The 23925-nt window shown below is 40.5% G+C and overlaps 1 protein-coding gene across 3 annotated transcripts; it reads right to left on the minus strand.

Moving 5' to 3' along the window:
* Nucleotides 1-1757: 1757 nt before the first annotated feature.
* Nucleotides 1758-21948, minus strand: VSTM1 (V-set and transmembrane domain containing 1). 3 transcript variants are annotated; one of them, XM_001488194.6, is made up of 9 exons: nucleotides 21757-21948; nucleotides 14513-14548; nucleotides 14103-14387; nucleotides 10180-10218; nucleotides 6278-6370; nucleotides 6146-6173; nucleotides 5911-5948; nucleotides 5781-5818; nucleotides 1758-3577 (listed from the first exon to the last, which is right to left on the minus strand). In XM_001488194.6, exons 1-9 carry the CDS (start codon nucleotides 21788-21790, stop codon nucleotides 3458-3460), a joined length of 711 nt encoding a protein of 236 aa, XP_001488244.3. In that variant the 5' UTR covers nucleotides 21791-21948; the 3' UTR covers nucleotides 1758-3457. The 3 variants fall into 3 exon arrangements, with proteins under 3 accessions (XP_001488244.3, XP_005596556.2, XP_014585916.2); XM_005596499.4 differs by lacking the exon at nucleotides 14513-14548 and having other exon boundaries at nucleotides 21757-21899; XM_014730430.3 differs by lacking the exon at nucleotides 14103-14387 and having other exon boundaries at nucleotides 21757-21899.
* Between the last annotated feature and the right edge of the window lie 1977 nt (nucleotides 21949-23925).

Below are 23925 nucleotides of genomic sequence, written 5' to 3' on the forward strand. Positions count from 1 at the left end.
TTTGTTGACCTCTGGTCTAGGAGTTAGCAGGCATGAATTTTAGATTGGATCTGCTGCTGTTGGGTATGATTTCAGAAAAATAAATGCCTTTGATTCTGACCATCTGATGTCCCTTCTGCTTTTTCTCTGGATGGTCTATCATGTGCGTACAGTTTCTGGGTGGAAAGAAACTAAACCACATCCTCTGTTATTATCCCTATGAAGCGGGCATGCAGTAGCCACAGACAAGACTTGGAGGTTTTCTTCTTTATGTGTTGGTTGTAGTAATTGTATGAGGAGAAACTTCGCCTCCTCAACTCTTTGGTTGAGGTACAGGTTATAAATGAAAGGCAGGATAAACGCTTGGGTTTTTTTCCTCTGTGTTTAACACTGTGAGTTGGCTTTCTAGCATCTACCATCTTCCAAAGGTAGCCAATAATATCTTTTTCTAAATTGATCCAGTAAGTAAAAGCCTCTTTTACATTTTTGGCTAAAATTCTGCAAGGCAGGCTGTATGTCTAGAATTGTCCCCATCAGTTCCAGATTCACAGGGACAGCTGGTCTGAATAATATTGATCACACAGAAATAAAAATAAAGATTAAAGACATAGAGAGGAAGAGCCTAAATGATATTTAAGTATACAGATATGGTTGTCTGAAGATATCTTTTCCTTCATTTGGTTACATGACTCAATTCCTTCCTTCCTTCCTCCTTTATTGTTTTTAAGTTTCTTCATGTTACACTTTTCCTTTTGGCATTTCCATCCAAGAGTCTGAACTACTCTAATAATGGAAGGCAGTGTAGGTGGAATAGATGTGATCCTATTGCATCAAACTGGAGACCCAGTTTGAATGAAAAAGAACAGGCCTTTCAATAAAGGGTACTGGGACAATTGATTATCCAAATGGAAATATTAGATCTCCACCTCACACCTTAGACAAAAATTAATTTAAAAAATTTTAAATTTAGAAGAACATATCGGAGAGTATATTTCTCATGTTAAGCTCATCAAGGCACAAAAAAATATACCTTCAAATATAAGTTAAAAGATGAATCACTTTGAGTAGCTCACATTAAAAGATACAAAAAGAATGAAAATACGAGTCATAGACACACAGGAGATATTTGCAACATGTAGCTTACAAGAGAAAGGTGTGCCTACTGTATAAATATACCCTCCAAATCAGTAAGGAAAAGACAGAAATTTGACAGAGAAGTGAACAGTGAATAGAAACCATCAATTCTATTCATCCATGATCAATTCATCATCCAATTCAAGAAGAGGTACCCCAAATAGTCAATAAACCTCACTCCTAATCAGGACAATGCAAATTAATGCAACAATGAGATATCTTTATATAGGTTATGATATATTTATATCTTTATCTTTATATAGGTTATCTCTATATAGGTTATCTTTAAAATGGGTTATGAGTTCACATACTTTAATAAGTAAAAATTATAAAGTTTGATATATTTGTGAATTGGCAAGGATGTGGGGAATTGGAAACACATACGTTTATCCATGGAAGTATAAATAGATGAAAGCACCTTAGTTATCAGTCTGCCTCTCCGAGTGGGATTAAAGATGTGGACCTCACAGAAGACAGGTTTTACTTCTAAATATATGCCCCAGAGAGATCACACAGGTGAACAAGCAGGCAGACACAGGATGTTTATTGCAGCATTTTGCTAATGGCGCAACACTGGAGAAAACCCAAACATCTAGAGGCAAGGAAAGAATAAAGAGAAACCATGGTTTGTGCAGACAACCAAGTTCTTTTTAAAAATTTATTTTATATTGAGATGGAATTCACATAGCATAAAATCTATGCTTCTGAAGTGCACAATTCAGTTTTTTGTAGTATATTCTCAAGGTTGTACCACCATCACCATAATCTAATTCTACAACATTTTCAACACTCCAAAAAGAAACTCATACTTATGTGCAGCCACTCCTCGTTCTCCCCTCCCCAGGCCGCCTGGAAACCATTAATCTGCAATCTGTCTCGAAAGATTTGTCCGTTCTGGATATTCCATATAAATGGAATCCTACATTCTGTGGCTTTTTGTGCCTGTCTTCTTGCACTGAACATCATGTTTTCAAGGTTCATCCATGTTGTGGCATGTGACAGTGCTTCATTCCATTTTATGGCTGAATAGTATTCCATGATGTGGTTAATAACTGAATTCTCTGCAGTAAACAATGAGCTAGACCCACAAAACCCACCTGGATGAATTTCAAAAAGCATAATGTTTAGGGCAATTTAAAAAGCCACAGAATTGTAATATATAATATAATTCCAAATATATATACTTTAATAACACTATATATTGACCGTCAATAGATGCCTATATAGTGAAACTATGGAAACATACATAAGCATAATATACACTACCTCGGATAATGTTTACCTCTAGGGGAGGGAGAAAGGAGAACAGATTGGGAGGGCAGAAATAAAAACACAGCAAAATGTTGATGTCTAGAAAACAAGGTCAGTGTGCACATTTCCATTTATATTATTTGGTGTTTTCCTTTATGATCAAATTATTTCATAATTAAAAAGAGAAAAGTTATCCAGCATATACTTATGATTTGAGGATATTTATATATACATTCCAAATCTTTACGCTTTCATTTATTCATATATTAAAAAATAGCTTTCAAACCTGATTGAGCGTTATAACTTTGGAAGCAAAGCTCGTATATTGGTGGTGTGCATAAGTGATCATTTGGTGCCTCTGTCACAGAAAAAAGACCACACTCAGAAAAATCCTTACAATGATGTATTAACGTAAATTAGTTAAGCTATGGGCACCAAGTGTCAAAATCTACATATATTTTGTAACTCTAACTTCACTGCATATTTTGATTTTAATAATAAAAATAATAATCTAAACAGAAATATGATGGCACTAAGGAAACTCATTTATGTCAGAGAGAAAACTGGGCTTGACTCGGGTCCAGATGGCTGCCCGGCACAGCACAAGAGAATCATGAACTAAATACATCTAGCTGTTTACCTGGGTGAATGCTACGTAAGGATGCTTTTGTTAGTTCACAACTGAATGTCTTGTATTTTGTGCTCCTCTTCAAAAATCACTGTGTCTATAGGATGCCTCACCCGACAGCAATCACATGGGCTTCTCTGGGAAATCATTTTCTACTTACGTGGTGTCGTCCAGAACTCCCTAAGTGAGTATTATGAGTACCACCAGCCCACAGGACGTATTCTTAGCCTGTGTTTTGAGTCAAACCATACTAAAGTCAAACCCCAAATTCTGGGAAACCCATCCAGTAATTTTTGAGAGGTGTGGAAGCAAAAAGAGAGAAACTTAATTTTACGATTATGGATTAGGAGCCAAGAACACAGCATGACCTGGATTTCCAAATGTCCAGTCATCTCAGCTGTCTTCGTCCAAACTCTCCTTCCTAGGGAAGAAGCTCTTCCTGCAGTGGCTCCTGCTACCCCCCTTCTACGCCTTCGGCGTTGCGCATTCACAAGATCCTGCGGGCTCCTCGGCGGGGACAGACGCTGCCTCAGATGGCACTTTGGTGTTTAGCTCGGCACAGGTCACTTCCTGAGGTTCTTCGGTCTTTGGGGAAAAGAGGTGGGCATTTAGAGCTTAGCTGTCCAATATGGTAGCCATGAGTCACATATGGCTATTTAAATTTAAATGAATTAAAATTTAATTTAGTTTAAAATTCAGATCCTCAGTTGCACCAGACACACTTTAAATCTGCAGCCGCCACATGTGGCCGGTGGCTGTTGTGTTGGACAATGCAGCTATAGAACATTTCCACCCTCATAGAAAGTTCTGTTGGACTGAGCCATCCTAGAACGGCCGTGTTTCTGAGAGGATGAGGGCTTTGACTCTCAAATTAATAAAACAAAACTAACAATCAATAATAACTGACGTGTATGAAGATCAGTGCAAATGTATGGTTTTGAAATGAGAACTACCATCCTATGAGAATACCTACTGGTTATGTAATATATTATTTTTAAACAATTTTATTGAGATATAATTTGTATATCATAAAACTCCCTTATTATAAGTGTAAAATTTGATGACTTTTAGTGAGATTTTTAGAATGATGCAGCCATCACGATAATATAGTTTTAGAGCAAAAATTCCCTTATTCCTGTTGGTGCCTAAACCTTATGCTCCGCTCCCCTAATCCCCATCCTGGCTTTTTTTTTTTTTTTTTGGAGATTTTATATAAATGGAACAATACTATATATAGTCTTTTGTATGCAGCTTTTTTCACTGAGCAAAACGTTTTTGAAGTATATCCATTTATCACATGTATAGGTAATTTCTTCCCTTTTTTACTGCTAAATAGTATTGCATTGTATGGAGGTACCACGTCATAATATTATATTATTATACTCATTATTATCAACAATTTGCTAATCAATGCCATTAATCCAACATTTAAAATAGACAAGATTTGTTAATTGTTGCTTAATTTGTGAATCTGTGAACTATGCTTTTTCATATCTTTAAAAAATATCTATGTCTAAATGAATGCAATATGCATACATATTTTTTAAATGCAACAGTGAACTATTTGCACCTTTTGGTAATGCCTCTATTTACTTGCTTTGGCATAAGGAATGAGCCAACGGGGCTGGCCCCGTGGCCAAGTGGTTAAGTTTGCGGATCTGCTTGGGCAGCCCAGGGTTTCGCCAGTTCGGATTCTGGGCATGGACATGGTGCCACTCATCAGGCCATGTTGAGGTGGCATCCCACATGCCACAACTAGAAGGACCCACAACTAAAAAAAAACCACATATATACAACTATGTACTTGGGGGATTTAGGGTGAAAAAGCAATAAAAAAATTTATTATTAAAAAAAAAAAGAATGAGCCAATGAACCTCTGTGTCGTATGGAAAAATGTATGAATGTTATCTGATATTGCTCTTAGATACAATGTTAAATCACAAATAAACAGTATTTTAAATGGAAAAATTGATTGATGTAAATTGATTAACATTTGTTATTTGATGCTCTCATACCATCCACCTGACATTTAAAATTTGCTTGAAACTCCAATAAACTCTTTATGTTTATGACATTGCCAGATGCACCCAAGCTGTTCCAATGGAGATGTTGATTCCCATTAGATATGGAAAGAAATGAAGGGTACAGATTAGTGGGAATTTCATGATTTGTCTCAGAGCACACTGGTGATAAATAATGGGCACTGGGAGCTGGAATCCAGCTACTTTGGAATTCAAAGCACATGGCTTGTTTGTTTGTTTTTTATTATTAAGATACAATTGACATGTAACATTTAAGAACTGTGTAAGTTTAAGGTGTACAAAATATTGATTTGATACATTTATATATTGCAATGTGATTACCATCATAGCTTTAGCTAAGGCCTCTATCACAGTTACATAATTATCCTTTCTTTTTTTGCAGTGAGAACAATTAAGATCTAGTCTCTTAGCAACTTTGAAGTTTTATAGTACAGTATTGTTGACTATAATCACTATGCTGTGCATTAGGTATCCAGCACTTATTTATCTACTAGTTGCAAATCTGTACCCTTAACATCTCCCAAATTCCCCCACCCGCCAGACCCTGGTTACCACCATTCTACTCGTTTTTACAAGTTCACTCAAAGCACTTGTTTTTAAACATGCAGTCAATTGGCCTCCTGTCAGTTGTGTGAGTTGGGAGCATCCTTATGACCAGAGCACAGTGTGGGCTAAACCAGGAGGCAGACGTGAGTAGCCTGTGATAGTCCGTGAGCTCTTGGGGAATCCCAAAGGGGAGAACTCACCAAGATAGATATCCTTTCCATCTTGGATAAATCTGCATCTGAGTGAGAGAAAAAAGATTCAGTTCTCAGATTGCAGGAGTCACACAGTCTTTCTATCCCATCTCTTCTGGTTTCTTCTCTTGTCACTTACCTGTAGCCTCCTGTTCGGAAAATTTGGGATGGCTGGTCCTGCAAGAGAAACACCTCAAAGTATGGGATCTGAAGATCTGGGGGAGAGGATAAGGGCTTTGGAGAGGATGGAGGAAGAAGATCACAGCTCAGGCCGAGAGGTGGTGCTGGGCATGGGAATCATTGACGTGCACGTGGGGTCCCTGAAGAGCGGAGTGCAAGTTAAGGGGGACACGAGATATGTTAGGTATGTTTACCTCTTGGTAGGTTCTTCATTTGATGAACCTATTAAAAAAAAAAAAAACCCAGGGAGGAATTTATCTAAGGAGAAAATCCTTCCCTTTACGCCCCTTCCCCACCATTTTTAACAGGTGCTTCTCTGAACTCACCATGCCTAGTGCATCTGTAGATGAAGAGGACTGAGATGAAGAGGAGAAAGATGGAGAGAAGGCTGAAGGTGGTGAGAATGATGATGCTGGTGTCTGGAGAGAGAGAAGCAGGTCAGAGAGTCGGTTTGGCTCCTGATACACACTGATAGAGTTAAGCAGAGCAGCTACGAGGAGTCAGACCACCTGGCTTCAAAACTTGGAGCTGCCGCTTCAAACTGGCACTTCCGATTGCTTTAGGGAATTTGCTTAGTCTCTCTGAGCTTTCATTTCCCCGTTCAAAGTGAGGATAACAACAGTAGATACTCCACTTGGATGGCAGGGAGATGAAACGAGTCAGTAACTATAGAGAGGGTTAGCACAGGGCTTCACACGTGGAAAGTTCCCAATCGATGTTTCACCCATAGCAATAATACTGATCATCTGTTGTGAGCCACTCTGTGCTAGGTGCTTCATATATGTTCTTCCTCATCTTGACGATACGCGCAAGAGATAGGTTTACTGTTCCCATTTCATTCAAACGTAAACAAAGTATGAGGAAGTAAAGAATTGCCCAAAGTCAGACGGACGGGATGGGCTGTGGATCCTGATATGTCTAGCCTTTTAGGCCAGTCAGGCACAAAGTCAGGGCAGCTCTGTGCTGGCCACTGGGTATGGAAATACGAGAGAGATGGTATTCCAGGGAATTTATAATCTGGCGAGAAACACATTTCCCCAACGAACTGTAATGCTACAGAGGCAACAAGTCCAACCACGGAGGAATGAAAGTCCAAACTCTCACCAAGTTCAAGAATAATTTTCTATGTAGTGTGTATGGTGGAATATTATTCAGCCATAAAAAGGTGGAAATCCTGCCATTTTTGACAACATGCATGAACCTGCAGGGCATTATGCTAAGTGAGACAAGCCAGATAGAGAAAGACAAATACTGCATGATTTCACTTATAGGTGTAATCTAAAAAAAAAAAAATCGAACTCATGGAAACAGAAAGTAGAATGGTGGTTGCCAGGGGCTGGGGGTGGAGGAAGTGGGGAGATGTTGGTCAAAGGTTACAAACTTTCACTTCCACTTATAAGATGAATATGGTCTGGGGATCTCATGTGTAACAAGGTGACTATAGTTGATACCACAGTTTTGTATAACTGAAATTTGCAATTTCAGTTTGAAATTAATTTGAAATTTAAGAGAGTAGATCTTAAGCATACTCACCACAGGAAAAAAAAAAAACAGGATAAATAGGTGAAGTAAGGGATATGTTAATCAACTCAATACGGGGATCCTTTCACAATGTACATGTATATCAAATCATCACATTGTACACTTTAAATATCTTGTCATTTGTCAATTATCCCTCAATAAAGCTGGGGGGAAAAGGAGGGAGGAAGATGGTAGTAATACCTAACTTGAAGAGACAGGTAATGAGGAAAGATACTGGCTTTAAAGAGCTCAGTCTGGAATCTGACTCACTGTGTAGGATTCATTATCCTGCAGCGATAATGATTATTTTCTCACCCAATATTCCACCCACACCATCTCCCCCTGTGGCAGATGCTGTCATGCTCCTCCCTCCGTGTTCCCCAGATCCCTCTGCCATTTTTACACGCTCCAGATGATGGCTTCTTTCCCTTTCCAACGTGAACACTTGCATCTCTGCCAGGGGACTGCCTGAAAGGATCTGAAATCCCTTGGGATTACGTGCCCCAAGGGCACCCCTTTACCAATGACTGCCATTCGTGGGAAAATGGATGCCCTAGCTATGGCTTCCTATATTGGTGACTTTCTCCATCTCTTGTACTTTCCTGCAGGGTTGAGCAAAAGATACCAGCTGAGGGACCTGAATATCCCACCTTTGTTTGGTCTCTTTTCCTCCTAACCCTTCTTCCCCACTCTCCTAAGATGTCACTGTCACACTAATACTTATTTAAGAGTCTGCTTCTGGTGGCACTGAATCCAAGAGACCCTCAAAAGCACCAATGATATCGGTGCATCTCCACGGACGTATGAAAGCAGGGCAGGAAGGTTGTTCCTGGACCATGAGGGGCCTTCCATGGAAGAAGAGAAACGTCAGCCTTCCTTATCCTTTCAACTCTCTCTTTGCCCAACCTGCGGTTTCTCTCATGCAGAAATTCCCCAGAAATGAGAAGTAAATTATTACAAAATTGTGCTCTTCACAGGGCCCCACAACCTGCCTATCTGGGTTCACCCTGAGATGTCCACATATCCTGGTCAAATTTCATATCACTGTTTACAAATTGTCATAGTAAATTACAAAGGGTCTATGATATTGATCTGAAGGAATCTGACTGAGCAATGGGATACAGCTTGACATGGGACATAAATGAAGTCACAGGCACCAGAAAGAAAGCCTGGCCTTGTGTCAAAGTTAGGTGATGAAATTCATCGTCAGTCTCTGCACAGTATTGGAGCAGAGGGTCCTTTTCTGGTAGCTGTGAGGCTGGGGACAGCATATCTGTGCTTAAAAATATTTTATTCTGTTTAGAATTGTTGTGATATAAATCTGAACTCAGAAAGTACATCTTAAGAAATTATATACACATCCCCTAGGATGGCTGTAATAAAATAAAAGGAAAAAGTGTAGGCAAGGGTGTGCAGATATTGGAAGCCATTTTTATTACTGGTGGGACTACAAAACGGTACAACCACATTGGAAGACAATTTGGCATTTCCCCAAAAAGTTAAACATGCAGTCACCATATTCTCAGCTATTCTGCTTCTAGGTAGATACCCAAGAGAATTGAAAGCAGGAACTGAGATACTTGCACACCCATGTTCATAGCAGCATGACTTGCAATAGCCAAAAGGTACAAACGACCCCAATGTTCATCAACTGAAGAATGGACAAACACAGTGTGGTCTATCCACACGGTGGGATATTTGTTAGCCATGAAAAGAAATGAAGTGCTGATACACATTAAAACATGGATGAACCTTGAAAAGATCACGCTAAGTGAAAAAAGCCAGTCTCAAAAAAGAGCCTATATTGTGTGAATCCATTTATAGGAAATGTCCAGAGTAGGATATTTGTCAATTGTATGTATGTCTCTCTCCTACATCACTACATTTCCCACTTCATTTCTGATACTCCCATGCTCCTTCACCCTATCAGATCTCAGATCTCCCCAAGAAAACATTCCTAGTATGAACTATGCTCATAACTGGAGTAGAAATCATTTCCCAAGCCTGCTAATACTGAATGAAACATTTTCAAAGCCTATTACTTATTTGCAAGGACATTTTGGAGGATACCTTTTTAAAAAAAACCGGATTATACCAACATAGATTCTAATGACAACCTTGAACAATTTTGGCTCTTTGGAGTAGATTACAGGGAAGTCATGAGTTGCTGAAAGAAAGGATGATTAAGCATCTTGCTGCCAATTTATATGCTTGGCCATTAAAGTCCAGATGAGCTCCTGTTTCAGTCTAAAGGTGCTGAAAGTTCTAACTTTTATGAGAATCTCTGAGGACAAAATCTTAGTCAATTCTTCATGGAAAAGCAACATCAAAGAAAAAGAATTTAATATTCATCTATTTTTGAGAACTTTAAACTCTTAGCAACATATTCCCAAAGAACCTGGACTCCACGGGTCTCAGTCTTGCTCCCCAAACCAGTCACACAAACTCACCTCCATTCTTCACGAAACTCTACTGCAGTTTTTCGTTACATGAAATGGCAGACGATGCTCCCTGTGCTGTTTTACTCATTAGCTTTTTCAGAACACAGGAGTGGCTTGGAGGTCGTCTCCCTCCAAAAGGAAGTCGTTCCTCCAATAGCATTGAGAAAGTGGGCATTAAGATTCTTCTTGTGCCTCTTAAATGAAGAGGATCCCTGCCCCATGAGGTGGATGTAATTGAAAAAACAACTCCTCTCTAATTATTTTACCTGTTTTTATTGAAGGAGCTACACGTCCATCGTGGTAATCTACAAAACAGAATGCAAAAGAAGGAATCACAATGATTATATGGAAACTTTGGGGACATAAGTGCTCATGCTCTACTTAGGGACCCTATGCCCTCTTTGAGAAGCAGAGAAGAGAAGGTATTTTCCATTCTCTAGATGCTCGCTGTGTCCCCAAACTAGGGCCAGCATTGGATTACTCTTCTTAGTACTCCTGGAGTTTGATGTTATTTTTAGTAAAAATATTTATGAATGACACCATTAATTTCTCCCCTTCCAATCCTATTCCTTGCCAATCTTCCCTATCTCAGGAATATTTTCTCTCATTTGGTAGGTTGCCTTTGTATTTTGTAGCTTGTTTCCTTTGCTGTGAAAAAGTCTCTTAGTTTGATATTGTCCCATTTATTTATTTTTCCTTTTGTTTCTTGTGCTTTTGGTGTCATATCCAAAAAGTCGTTGTCAAGACCAATATCAAGGAGATTTTTCGCTGTTTTCTTCTAGAAGTTTTATGGATTTGGGTCTTATGTTTAAGTCTTTAATCCACTTTGAGTTATTTTTTGTGAGTGGTGTAAGATAGAGGTCCAATTTCATTTTTCTGCATTTGAATATCCAGTTTTCCCAGCACCATTTGTTAAAGAGATCATCCTTTCCCATTGAGTATTCTTGGCTCCCTTGTCAAATATTAGTTGACCATGTATACTTGGGTTTATTTCTGGGCTCTTAATTCTGTTTCATTGGTCGATGTGTCTATTTTTATGCCAGTATCATGCTGTTTTTTTTTTTTTTTTGAGGAAGATTAGCCCCCTGAGCTCGATGCCTGATCAGCCCCCTGAGCTAACATCTGCTACCAATCCTCCTCTTTTTTCTAAGATTTTATTTTTTTCCTTTTTCTCCCCAAAGCCCCCCCAGTACATAGTTGTATATTCTTCGTTGCGGGTCCTTCTAGTCGTGGCATGTGGGACGCTGCCTCAGCGTGGTTTGATGAGCAGTGCCATGTCCGTGCCCAGGATTCGAACCAATGAAACACTGGGCCGCCTGCAGCAGAGCACGTGAACTTAACCACTCGGCCGCGGGGCCAGCCCCAATCCTCCTCTTTTGTGCTGAGGAAGACTGGCCCTGAGCTAACATCAGTGCCCATCTTCCTCTGTTTTATATGTGGGACGCCTACCACAGCATGGCTTGACAAGCCGTGTATAGGTCAGCACCTGGTATCTGAACAGGCAAACCCCGGGCCACTGAAGTGGAACGTGCAAACTTAACCACTGTACCACTGGGCCAGCCCCATACTGTTTTGATTACTATAGCTTTGTAGTATATTTTGAAATCATGCAATGTGATGTCTTCAGCTTTTTTCTTCTTTCTCAGTATTGTTTTGGGTAGTCAGGATCTTTTGTGGTTCCATAAATATTTTAGGGTTGTTTATTCTCTTTCTGCAAAAATGCCATGGGAATTTTGATAGAGACTGCACTGAATCTATAGATGGCTTTGGGTAATATGGACATTTTAGCAATATTAATTGTTCTGATCCACGAACATGAGATATCTTTCCATTATTTGTGTCTGCTTCAACGTCTTTAATCAGTCCTGTAGTTTTCGACACATAGATCTTTCACTCCCCTGGTTAACTTTATTCCTAAGTATTTCGTTGTTTATGATGATATTGTGAATGGGATTGTTTTCTTGATTTCTTTTTCAGACATTTTGTTGTTAGTATATAGAAACAGAACTGATTTTTATCTGTTGATTTTATATCCTGCAACTTTACTGAATTTGTTGGTTAGTTCTCACAGATTTTTGGTCGAGTCTTGAGGATTTTTTTATATATAAGGTCATATCATCTGCAAAGGCAGCTTTACTTCTTTCTTTCCAATTTGGATGGCTTGTATTTCTTTGTCCTGCCTGACTGCTTTGATTAGGAATTCCGGTATTATGTTTATTAGGAGTGGTGGAGAGTGGGTATCCTTGTCTTCTTCCTGATCTTAGAGGAAAAACTTTTAGCTATTCACCATCAAGTATGATTATAACATTGGGCTTGTTGTATATGGCCTTTGTTGTGTTAAGGTATGTTCCCTCTTTACCCAATTTGTTAAGAGTCTTTATCTTGAAAGGATGTTGTATTTCATCAAATGCTTTTTCTGCATCTGTTGAGATAATCACACGATTTTTATTTTTCATTCTATTGATATGATGTATCATATTTTTTGATTTGTGTATATTGAACCATACTTTCATCCCAAAGATAAATCTGGGTTGATCATGTTGTATGATTCTTTTAAGGTATCATTGAATTTGGCTTGCTAACATTTTGTTGAGGATTTTTGCATCTATTTTTATCAGGATATTGGCTGTAGTTTTCTTTCCTTTTAGTATCCTTATCTGGGCTTGGTGTCAGGGTAGTACTGGCCTTGTAAGATGAGTATGGGAGTGTTCCCTCCTCATCAGTTTTTTGGAAGAATTTGAGAAGGATTGGATTTATTTCTTCTTGAAACATTTGGTAGAATTCACCAGTGAAACCATCTAGTCTTGGGCTTTTCTTTCTTGGGAGGTTTTTGATTACTGATTTGATCTCCTTGTCCATCATTGATCTGGTCAGATTTTCTATTTCTTCCTGATCCAGTCTTGGTTTGTAGACTTCCACAAAGGCTTTCTCATCCATAGGTGATTACCCAAGTCCGTGTTCTCCAGATGCTCGTGGACCACAGCCAAGAGAGGCCAGAACTGGTTTACGGTCTCCTACAGGTTCCACAGCCGACGTCTGTTGCCCATTACCCAGTGCACAGCTGGGCAAGACTCTTAGTTGCCTTGGTGTATGGTGCTGGATCCCACAACTCCCAAAGAGGCACTTTTGTTCGTGGATGGATGCCGAATTTTTGTTGCTGGAGTGGAGGACAAAAACAAGGGATGTCTTATGCTGCCATGATGCTCAGTTTGGTTTCTTCCTATGTTCTTGACTTGTAACGGTTCTGGGATCCCCATTTTCAGCAGAGCAATAATGATGCATTCAGTTCCATTGTGTGGAATCAGACATCAGAGTGTGATACTGCAAACTGGAGTCATCTCAGCCTCTACGTTGACTGAGAAGGAAGGTTTTCGGACTGATCCTGAAGAGGAAAAGGCACTAAGGATAAAGGGAAGGGCAGAGAGCTTCTAGTATTCCACTGCACCTGGGGAAGTTCTCACCCACCTCTCTGTATTAACCCTGTCTTTTATTTTCTGCATTTGATGCTTTGATATCTTGGAACTTTGCTGAGCTTGAAGGGATTCCCCTTCCGGGGTTATCCAATTCCCAGAGATGGGAAATAATTCTCCCTGGAGCACACCTTTCAAATGCAGACCAACCCATCCAGAGCCCACACTCCCAACCACCTCCTTCACTGGGCTCTCACACTCAGGGCCACTATTCCCCTGGCCTAATCACTCCAGGGTCATGTCCTGGACAACCAGGGACAGCCTCTATAGCCAAGAGCCAATCTTAAGCCTCTTTCTTCTCACAGAAACCACAATAAAGGCTCTTGCCCACAGTTCTTGCCCCCTGCCTTCTGCTTCCTGACTGACCCTGGTGCTTCTCTGTGTGGTCCTGCATGGCACAGCATGTCCCCTCTTCTTGGAAACTGTAACAAACTATCTTTTCAATGACAAGCATCTCTCCATCTTTGGCCTTACTGTATGTCAAATTTTCTATTAATGCCTCTCTTCTAAAACACTCTCCCACATCTACATCATTGAGATCTACTCAGAATCCCCAATAAGAGCCTTATCCCCACACTCGGTCTCTATTCCCCAGTTCCCTACACTGAAAGTGTTGCGTCTGTCCTTTTGTTTCCTGAATTCCTTCTTCCCCAGCCAGATCTCATCACAAGAAAAGAAACATGTACATCAAAGAGTAAACCTGAGTCTGCCATTCTCACCTGTGACCATCAGCTGCAGGTGTTCGCTCTTCTCTGAACACTCATGGGAGGCCATTGTTTTGTAGGAACAAAAGTAAGTTCCAGCATCCTTAAGCTTCAGGTCAGTGAGGAGGAATTCAACATGGTGTCCTGCTGATCTCTGCTCCCGCTTGTACCCAGAATCCTGCAACTTCTCCAATATGAATGTCACATTCTGGATGCGAGACTGGCACTTCAGGGTCACGTTACTACTGCGTTCAACCATTGAGCTGGGCAAGGCGATGAGGGAGGGTTTAGGAAGCTTCTCTGGAAAGAATTCAGAGTTAGTTTGACTTTTCACCACGCCCTCCTAGAATTCAATGGTTTAAAGGGAATAGGTCATGAAACTTGGGATGCGGAAACAAATAGAGTTTACGTAGGAGACAACTCACCATTCTTTTTCTCATCTTCATGGCCCAGACAAAGTCCTGGAAGAGAAAACCTCATGACAGATGAATGATGTGCTTGTCTTTGAGTACAAGTCAGCAGAGAACACATGACAAATTTGTTAAAGATCTGTCCTAATCCTTCTAGCTATTTCCCTGGGTTTATTTTTTACCTTTGATTTTCATCCCATTGTGTGTCCTTCAGAAGTCATGTTTATGTAGAAAAAAACAGCAATCTTTTCTGATTTATTGCGTTGCTTTCATGATTAGTCCTTCTTTTGCCATCTAGCAATTGTTGAATGTTTACCTATATTTTCCTCGAATGCAGTTTTTACTCTTATCACTTAAATAATGCAAGGGTTATTTTACTGTGGAGCGTCGAGGGAGTATTTCCTCCCTCATTGAAACAGAGAGAAATTGCTCTCCCTGACCAGGTCATTCTCTTCACAAAGAATTCAAGACATTTTCTCGTCTCAAAGGCTCTCCTCACGTGTGGCTTTGCTCTTTAAATATTTTATCCCCTATATCTTCTGTGCTTTGTTCTCTATATTTCTTTCTGGGATGAGAACATCATCCCATAGATGGAAATATGGGACCCCAGCCTCATTTTCTGGGGGAAATGGGACACTGATCTCAGAGTCTGTTCATAAGTGAAGTTAGAATTTCTTTAGACACAAGAAATTTGACTCAGGAATCAACTCACAGCACAGACCCCCAGGCTTCACTGAGAAGGAAAGAGGTGGGAGCTTGACAATGGACCGAGGCTGCAGTGATGGTGAGAATGGTTGGGATGAACAGGTAAGGAATTGGCCTCTGAGTGGTCAAAGGGTCTTAGGTCTCATGGTCTCTTTTCAGTCCCTTCCCAAATCCTGCCCTCAGACTCTTGTCATCTCAGCTCTGTGATCAGTCAATCTTCTGTTCAAATAGTGATTCCTATTTCTTTTTTTTAAAATAAGCACACAGTTGCCCTTAGCTCGTTTTACATCACAAAACCCTTTGGGGGAATAGGCTGTTAGAATTGGGGGAGCAGTTCTATTTTTTGACAAATAAAATTGTAATATATTTAAAGTGTACAACGTGATGATTTGATGTACATATACATAGTGAAATGATTATTGCAATCAAGCTGTTTAACACATCCATCGCCTCACATAGTTACCTTTTTTGTGTGTGAGAATGCTGAAAATCTACTCTCTTAGCATATTTCAAGTGTACGATACAGAATTATTAACTCTAGTCACCATGCTGTACATTGTGCTGATCCTCAGAACTTATTCACCTTTCTTAGTAAGGGACCACACTTGATTAAGACAAAGAATTGGCTGCAATGGAGAAGTCTGTCATTAATGAGAAGAGACCCATTGTCATCCAGGATAACTTGAAAAAGTGAAGAATAAAGGTAGGTGTATAGATAGTTTTTGGAGTATTACTAGAATTCCCAGGTAGGGAGGAATGGGCAACATCAGGAAGCACATTTTTCGGGAGATAATTACAATAAAAAACTACCAAAGCAGAGGTCAAGATGGCCACATGGGAAGATCCTGAGTTCACCTCCTCCCCCGGACACAACAAACCTACAACTACATTTGGAATAATTCCCTCTGAAAAGGACCTGAAAATTGGATGAACAGAGCCTCCAGGACAAATAGTAAAAGGACAGCACTGAGAAGGGTCCAGAGGCAGACTCATGGGCTCACCAAGAAAAAACCACCCCTCAGCCACAGTGATCCACAATTGGGAGTGATCTCAAAGGAACGAAACCTTTCCCTGAGGAGCAAGGGATTCCAGCTCCACATCAGGTATCCAGACCCTTAGATTCTGCACAGGAAAGATGAGCCCTGAAAACACAGTTGGAGGCATCACACTCCTTGAATTCAAAATATACTACAAAGCTATAGTAACCAAAACAGCATGGTACTGGCACAAAAACAGACTCCCAGATCAATGGAACAGATTTGAGAGGCCAGAAATAAACCCACACATCTGTGGATAGCTAATTTTCGACAAAGGAGCCAAGAACACACAACGGAGAAAGGAATGTCTCTTCAATAAATAGTGTTGGGAAAACTGGACAGCCATACTCAAAAGAATGAAAGTAGACCAATATCTTACAACATACACAAAAATTAATTCAAATTGGATTAAAAACTTGGATGTAAGACCTGAAACCATAAAACTCCTAGAAGAAGAGAGAAGCAGTACACTCTTTGACACCAGTCTTAGCAGCAGCATCTTTTTGAATATCACGTCTCAACAAGCACAGGAAACAAAAGAAAAAATAAACAAATGGAACTACATCAGACTAAAAGGCATTTGCACAGTGAAGGAAACCAGCAAAATGAAATGGCAATCTACTGAATGAGAGAAGATATTTGCAAATCATATATCCAATAAGCGGTCAATATCCAAAGTATATAAAGAACTCATACAACTCAATATCAAAAAAATAAACAATCTGATTAAAAAGTGGACAGAGGATCCAAACAGACATATTTCCAAAGAAGACATATGGATGGCCAATAGGCACATGATAAGATGCTCAACATCACTAATCATCAGGGAAATGAAAATTAAAACCACAATGAAATATCACCTCCCACTTGCTAGAATGGTTATTACCAAAGAGACAAATAATAAGTGTTGTAAGGGTGTGGAGAAAAGGGAATTCTCACACACTGTTGGTAGGAATGTAAATTTGTACAGCCACCTTGGAAAACAGTATGGAGGCTGCTCAAAAAATTAAAAATAGAAATACTACATGATCCAGCAATTCTACTTCTGCATATTTACCTGAAGAAAATGAAAACACTAATTTGAACAGATATCTGCATCCCTGTGTTCATTGCAGCATTATTTACAAAAGTCAAGCTATGGAAGCAACCTAAGTGTCCATCTGTAGATGAATGGATAAAAAGATTGTGGTATACTGTATATATACAATGGAATATTACTCAGCCATAAAAGAGAATGAAATATTGCTGTTTGCTACAATATGGATGGACCTAGAGGGTCAATAATGCTAAGTGAAATAATCAGACAGAGAAAGACAAATACCATCTGATTTCACTTATATGTAGAATCTAAAAAATGAAACAAACAAACAAAACAAAGCAGAAACAGACTCATAGATACAGAGAACAAACTGGTGGTTGCCAGATAGAAGAGGAGTGGGGGGTTGGGTGAAATAGGTGAAGGGGATTAGAGGTGCCAGTTATAAAATAAATAAGCCATAAAGATGTGATATACAGCATAGGAAATATAGTCAATAATATTGTAACAATTTTATAGGGAGACAGATGGTATCTAGGTTTATCGTGGTGATCGCTTCATAACGTTTATAAACATTGAAATGTTGTACACCTGAAACTAACATAATGTATGGGAATAATGTAACAGCAGGCCCTCCAGGACCGGTTCAACTAACCCCATCTCTTATCAGCAGAGTGGCTAAGAATTGCCTTTCAGAAAATCTGCAAAGTCACGTAGCCAGAGCATGCGCAAATGAAGAAATCTTGACTTGAAATGACCGTGGAACCAAAGATCCTCCTTCCCATAGAACCCAAGGAGTGGACGTGACCAGAACTTGAGAGTTGGACTCTGATCAGAAGGAAGGAGTCCCTCAGTCAGGGAGACCTGGTGTTAAAATTCCTTCCTTCCCTCATCATCAATGTTTAGAACCCTGTCATAAATGTTTAAAACCTTATCATAAATGCTTGAAGCCCACCAATTAAAACGTGTCTCACCAGCATCTCTCCATGTCAGCCTGTTCTCCCTAACCTCTTAAATTTAACCTCAAATCCCGAATCAGGGAGACAGATCTGAGGGTGCATGCCCCCTGTTCTCCATGCAGATTGATCTCACAGAATAAAGCTGATCTCTTTTCCCAAAGGCTGATGCTGTACTTGTTTATGCACGTCAAGCAGAGCACCCCAATTTTCTGCAGTAGCAGTAATAGTTCAATTGGAAAAAGTAAAAAGAAAAAAATACCAGATATCCAGTATCTATTATTTGGCAGACTCTTTACGTACATCCACCATTTGCACGCACATTATTTAGCAGGTCCTTTACAGACAGCTATCATTTATGGTGCAGCTACCATCTTTGCTTTTCTCTGCCACTTGTCATACATCTAACATTTAGTAAGGTCTTTACATGCATCAAATGGAGATGTGTACAATCTCCATGCTGGTTAGATGCTATTACCTTCAACTGAGATAGGGAGGAGTGGGAGAGAACAGAAACCACATTCCCCTAGAAAAGATGACAATAAAAACTGCTGTGATATTGTGATTTGTAATAAGAAATATATATTTGGTGTTAGTCCCCATTCCTGGCACAGAGCTCCTAAAACCCTCGGAAATTCCTAAGAGATGAGAGCAGTAAAGGTGTGTTTTGCTATGTTAATGAGTTGACTGTTGGAAAGCACCTAAGGATGGGGCCTGGTTGACATTGGAGCCAATCACGTGATTAGCGGGTGTAAACTTTCAGTCCCACCACCTCATCCTAGGTGGCGAGAGCGGCTGGAAATTGAGTTCAATTACCAACGGCCAATGATTTAATCAATTATGCCTATGTAATGAAGCCTCCATAAAAACCCAAAAGGACGGCTTTTCGGTTGGTGAACATGTGGAGATTTGGGGAGAGTGGTACACCCAGAGAGGGCTTGGAAGCTCCTTGCCCTTCCCCCATACCTTGTCCTATGCATCGCTTCCTTTCGGCTGTTCCCTGAGTTATACCCTTTTATGATAAACTGATAACCTGGTAAGTAAAATGTTTCTCTGAGTTCTGAGAACTGCTCTAGCAAATTAATTAAACCCAAGGAGGGGGTCAGTGGAACCTTCCATCTGTAGCCAGTTGGTCAGAAACACAGATGACAACCTGGGCTTGAGATTGGTGTTAGAAGGGAGAGTAGTCTGGTGGGACTGAGCCCTCAACCTGTGGGATCTGACACTATCTTCAGGTAAATATTGTCAGAATTGAGCTGAACTGTAAGATACCCAGTTTGTCTCAGACAATTGCTTGGTGGTGTGGGAATGCCCCTCTCTCTCCACATCAGAATTGGGTGCAGAACCCTACTTGATGTCAAGATTGGAACTACTAATAACTGGATACCTACAATTTCACAGATCCTTTGAATACTTTATCAGAAAGCTTAAAATTTTTGTGTAGAATATTATTCAGCCATGGAAAAGAACATAGCACTGATAAGTGCTACATCAGGGATGAACCTTGAAAGCATTATGCTAAGGGAAAGAAGTCAGACACAAAAGGTCACATATTATACAATTTCATTCATAGGACATATCCAGAATAGATAAATCTAGAGAGACAGAAAGCAGAGGAGTGGTTTCCAGGGGAGGGGGGAAGGGAGCATGGAGAGTGACTGCTTAGTGGGTACAGCGTTTCCTTTAGGGGGGATGAAAACATTTTAGGACTATGTAGTGGTGATGGTTGCACAACATTGTGAATGTACTAAATGCCTCTGAATTGTATACTTTAAAATTGTTAATCTTATGTGAAGTTTACCTCAATACATTTTTTAAATTTTATGTAAGCTGGGTATTTTTACCATCTCTAATAAAGATTCATACAAATTCAAATATCATAAGTCCACCCAAAATAAGATTAAGTCTAAGAATAATTAGTTGTTTTAGTTCATGCAAGCAACCTCAATAAGGACAGTGGTGGATGTGGTGTCCAGAACAGCCTGATCCAGAGGTTCGATTCTGTTAGGCTCTTTTCTCTTAGCTCTCATCTCTAGCTCCCTCTGGATATTGTCTGGATAGGACCAAGAGCCTGGAAGCAGGACCATGGGCTGCTACAGTCTTGCATCTTTGGAAAGTTGCTCTTGTAGAGGAAAGAAGTTCAAATCTCAATGCCAATTTGAGAAATTCCTGACAGAATTGGACTGGCTTGTCTTGCATCATAGACCCATCCCTGGAAAGTGATTATAGCCAGAAGGAAGGTGTTATGGGTTGATTTGTGCCCCTTCAAAAGATCTGTTCAAATCCTAACCCCCAGTACCTGTGAATGTGATCTTATTTGGAAATAGCATTATTTATCTTCATAGATGTAATTAGTTAAGTTAACATGAGGTCACAGTGGAGTAGGCTGGGCATCTAATCCAATATGACTGATGTCCTTATATAAAGAGGAGAAGAGACATGGAGAGAGAACACACAGAGGGAAGATGGGCATGTGAAGATGTGATGGACTGGAGTGATGCATCTACAAGCCAAGGAACGCCAAGGATTGCCTACTGTCCCCTAGAATTGAGGAGAAAGGCTTGGAACAGACTCTCCGTCAGAGACCTCTGGAGGAACCAATCCTGCTGGCACCTTAATTTTGGATTTGTGGCCTCCAGAACTGTGAGAGAATAGATTTCTGTTGTTTTAAGCATCCCAGTTTGTGGTAATTTTTTACTGCAGCCCTCAGAAATGACTACGGCAAGGATGAGGTCAGTCTCTTCACTTCCTGGCTTATACTCCCTTGAAGCTGGAGGTTTGGGGTATGGTGACCGACAGCCACCTCTAAAGCTCAAATGTGTGTGGAAGAGGTGCATACCCCAAAGAGAAGGGCTGTACCCAGAAGAAGGAGGAAGGAACTGGGGCAGATGGTGAGTCCTGATGTCCTCCACAACCCCCACTCATGAAGGAGGAACTGGGGGCTTAGTGAGGTGGAACTGAGTCAACCCTGGAGCTCCTATGAGACTGAGCCAAGAATATAATCTAGGTCTTCCTTTTTACAGGCTGAGGTCTGTTTGATTACATGATGTTCAAGTTGAGGATGGTAAAAATTAGGCTAAGGATAGTGCTGGCCAGAAAATTTTCTTCTTACCCGTCATCCCCATGCATAGGACTTTTCTATATTCTTCATTTATACCCAAACTCACAGCTTTTCACACCCTGTAGACCCCGCCCCCTTATATGCCAATGGAACATGCATGACAAGACTGGGGTATTTAGACGATACAGACGAGGAGATCCCATCTGAGCTCTGCATTTCTCAGCCGAGTAAACAGAGGGTATTATTACACATCTCTGAACTTCAGGTTCCTCATCTCTTATGCGCCAGCAGAAGGGAGGCATGTTGATACCATAGCCCACAAAACTCTGACAGTTAGCATGTATCCAACACACAAAGCCATCATATCTGTATTTTCCATGTTTCCCCTGTTCACCCCCACTCCACCGTGAATTTTTCTCACCCATCCTAACCCATCTGCCACAGTCCCAGTCTTGGAGACTCACCGAGGCAAAACAGGGACAGAAATTCTACGATCATAGCGTCCCTTCTGCCAGGACCAAGATCCCGTCTTCAGTTTTACAGTTCAGAGGAAGAAGTGAGCCGGGGACAATTGCAGCTCCCTCCTGCCTGCTTTGTCCCCAAGATGTGTGAGGTGAGGTTTTGTCCTGACACTTTGGTTCACCATCACCTGGTGTAATTTCCTTCTTGCAACCGACTCAGGAAACAAGAAGTCATCAATGATGACATCTTCCCCACAAATCCGGTGTGTGTGGCTCTGGCTCCAACCACCCTGAGATCCATCCTATCTCATCTGAAGTCTGGCCCAAGACATTTTCTTTGAAAAAGCTACTTTGAAATAGTTTTAGAGTCACAAAAAATAGTACAGAGTTCCCACGTACCCCTGAACCAACTTCCCCCAATGGTAATATAACTACAGTACATTATCAAAACCAAAAAATTGGCATTGGCACAACACAATGGCTGGGCAAGAACACAGTAACATCTAAAGTACAGGGATCTCTGGTAAAAGCTGGACACTCATTGCCCCTGAGAGCGGGTAGGTCAACAAGGAAACAGAAATGGATGTTTCTGCCTTTGAGACTGAGTAAACTTGTCCCCCAGTAAACCTTGAAAAATAGGTCACAAAACAGTCAGATTTTTAATGTGCTTTCTTTTACAGGGGAGAAAGTGGTTAAGGGAAATTGGAAAGCTTCCACTCAACTATCTTCCCAAGTAGCAAGAGAGTAATCTCATCTTCTAGGAGCTAAGGAAGAAACATTGATGAATTAAGGGAGGAGATTCCTCTCTCAAACTACAACATCCATTCATCTTTCCTTCCCAGCTACTGATTGCTTCCTAAGTTAGTTGAGGCTTTTGTTGACTGATGATTGCCCCTCATAACTGAAAACACTAGAGTTGTATTGAGTTCAAGCATGGGTGGGCCCAGATGCTCAAATTATGGCATTAGGGATCTGTCTTTCTCCATGTCTAGGTGCCACTTTCTACTGTGTAGACTTTGTTCTCAAGTAGGTTCTCTTCCTGTGCTGGGAGGATACCCATCGGTATCTCCAGGAAGAAATAGTGTGCTTTTTCCAGACGCTTGCAACAAAATTCCTGAAGCCGATTCACATTGCTTGAGCTTGGTTTATGTGTCCATTCCTACATGGACAGATGTAGCCGGAGTGATGGATTACAGTGGGGTGCCTCTCTGGGGCACATGAGCACACTAGGAACTAGGAAGCTGGATCAGTCCCAGTTAGCCACAGAGAGTGGATGACAGATAGTTGGTTAATGTCCCAATCAAGATAATCTTCCCAGGATACATGGGGTATTAGTAGGTGGATATACAAAAATCAATAGTGTTCACTATGTGCCTTTTTCTGCCCATATCGGGCTGTGGCCCAGCCAAGAGTTGTGCCTCATTTCAAGAACTAGTCTACAATTCTTCTATCCTTTAACCACAAGGGCACTGAAATCATGTGCAGGTGCCATCATGTTATAATACCTACACATGAATTTCCTAGAATTATTAGATCCCATGCCTGAAGATTTGAGGGGTGGGGAGGAAATATGGTTCTCTACTGATACACAATGTTATAAGGCTTGAAAATCTTACAGCACATCTCAAAGCAGATGCCAACACTTCAGATACACAATACCCTAAAAGAGGCAACACACAGCTGAGGAACAATCTAGGAGCAGATTCTCATACACTCGATAAGAACAAAATTGACTGAGTCCCCCTGATTGGAATGAAATTATTGAGGAGATTGAGATTGAAAGAGAAGACAGATAAGTGGATAAAATCCCCTATTCTAGGTCACTTCATGCCTATAAAAGACACTTTATTTGAGGCTCATATAGCCTCGTCACTCTCTGATTCAACCTCAACTTTGTCCTGCAATTGACATTTTTTTAAGTGCAATTTCTCTAGAGTTAAGCTTCCAATAAATTACCAATGAAAAATGAGTTCTGATTTTTATGAAGATTTGAAGTCACAAAGGTTCAGTCCTAACTAGTAATAGGAGTGTGAGAATGCACATATGCACCCATGCCCTCCATCTCTCTCAGATCAGCTTATTTCTGTCCAGCTCTACCTGCGTTTAGTTGGCACAACTTGGCTCTTGCTCACATGTCCCTCATCTTCCTCCTGGGAACAGTGTGCTAGCCCT

The sequence above is a fragment of the Equus caballus genome, chromosome 10, assembly GCF_041296265.1.
Source record: "Equus caballus isolate H_3958 breed thoroughbred chromosome 10, TB-T2T, whole genome shotgun sequence".
Classification (NCBI taxonomy): Eukaryota; Metazoa; Chordata; class Mammalia; order Perissodactyla; family Equidae; genus Equus; species Equus caballus.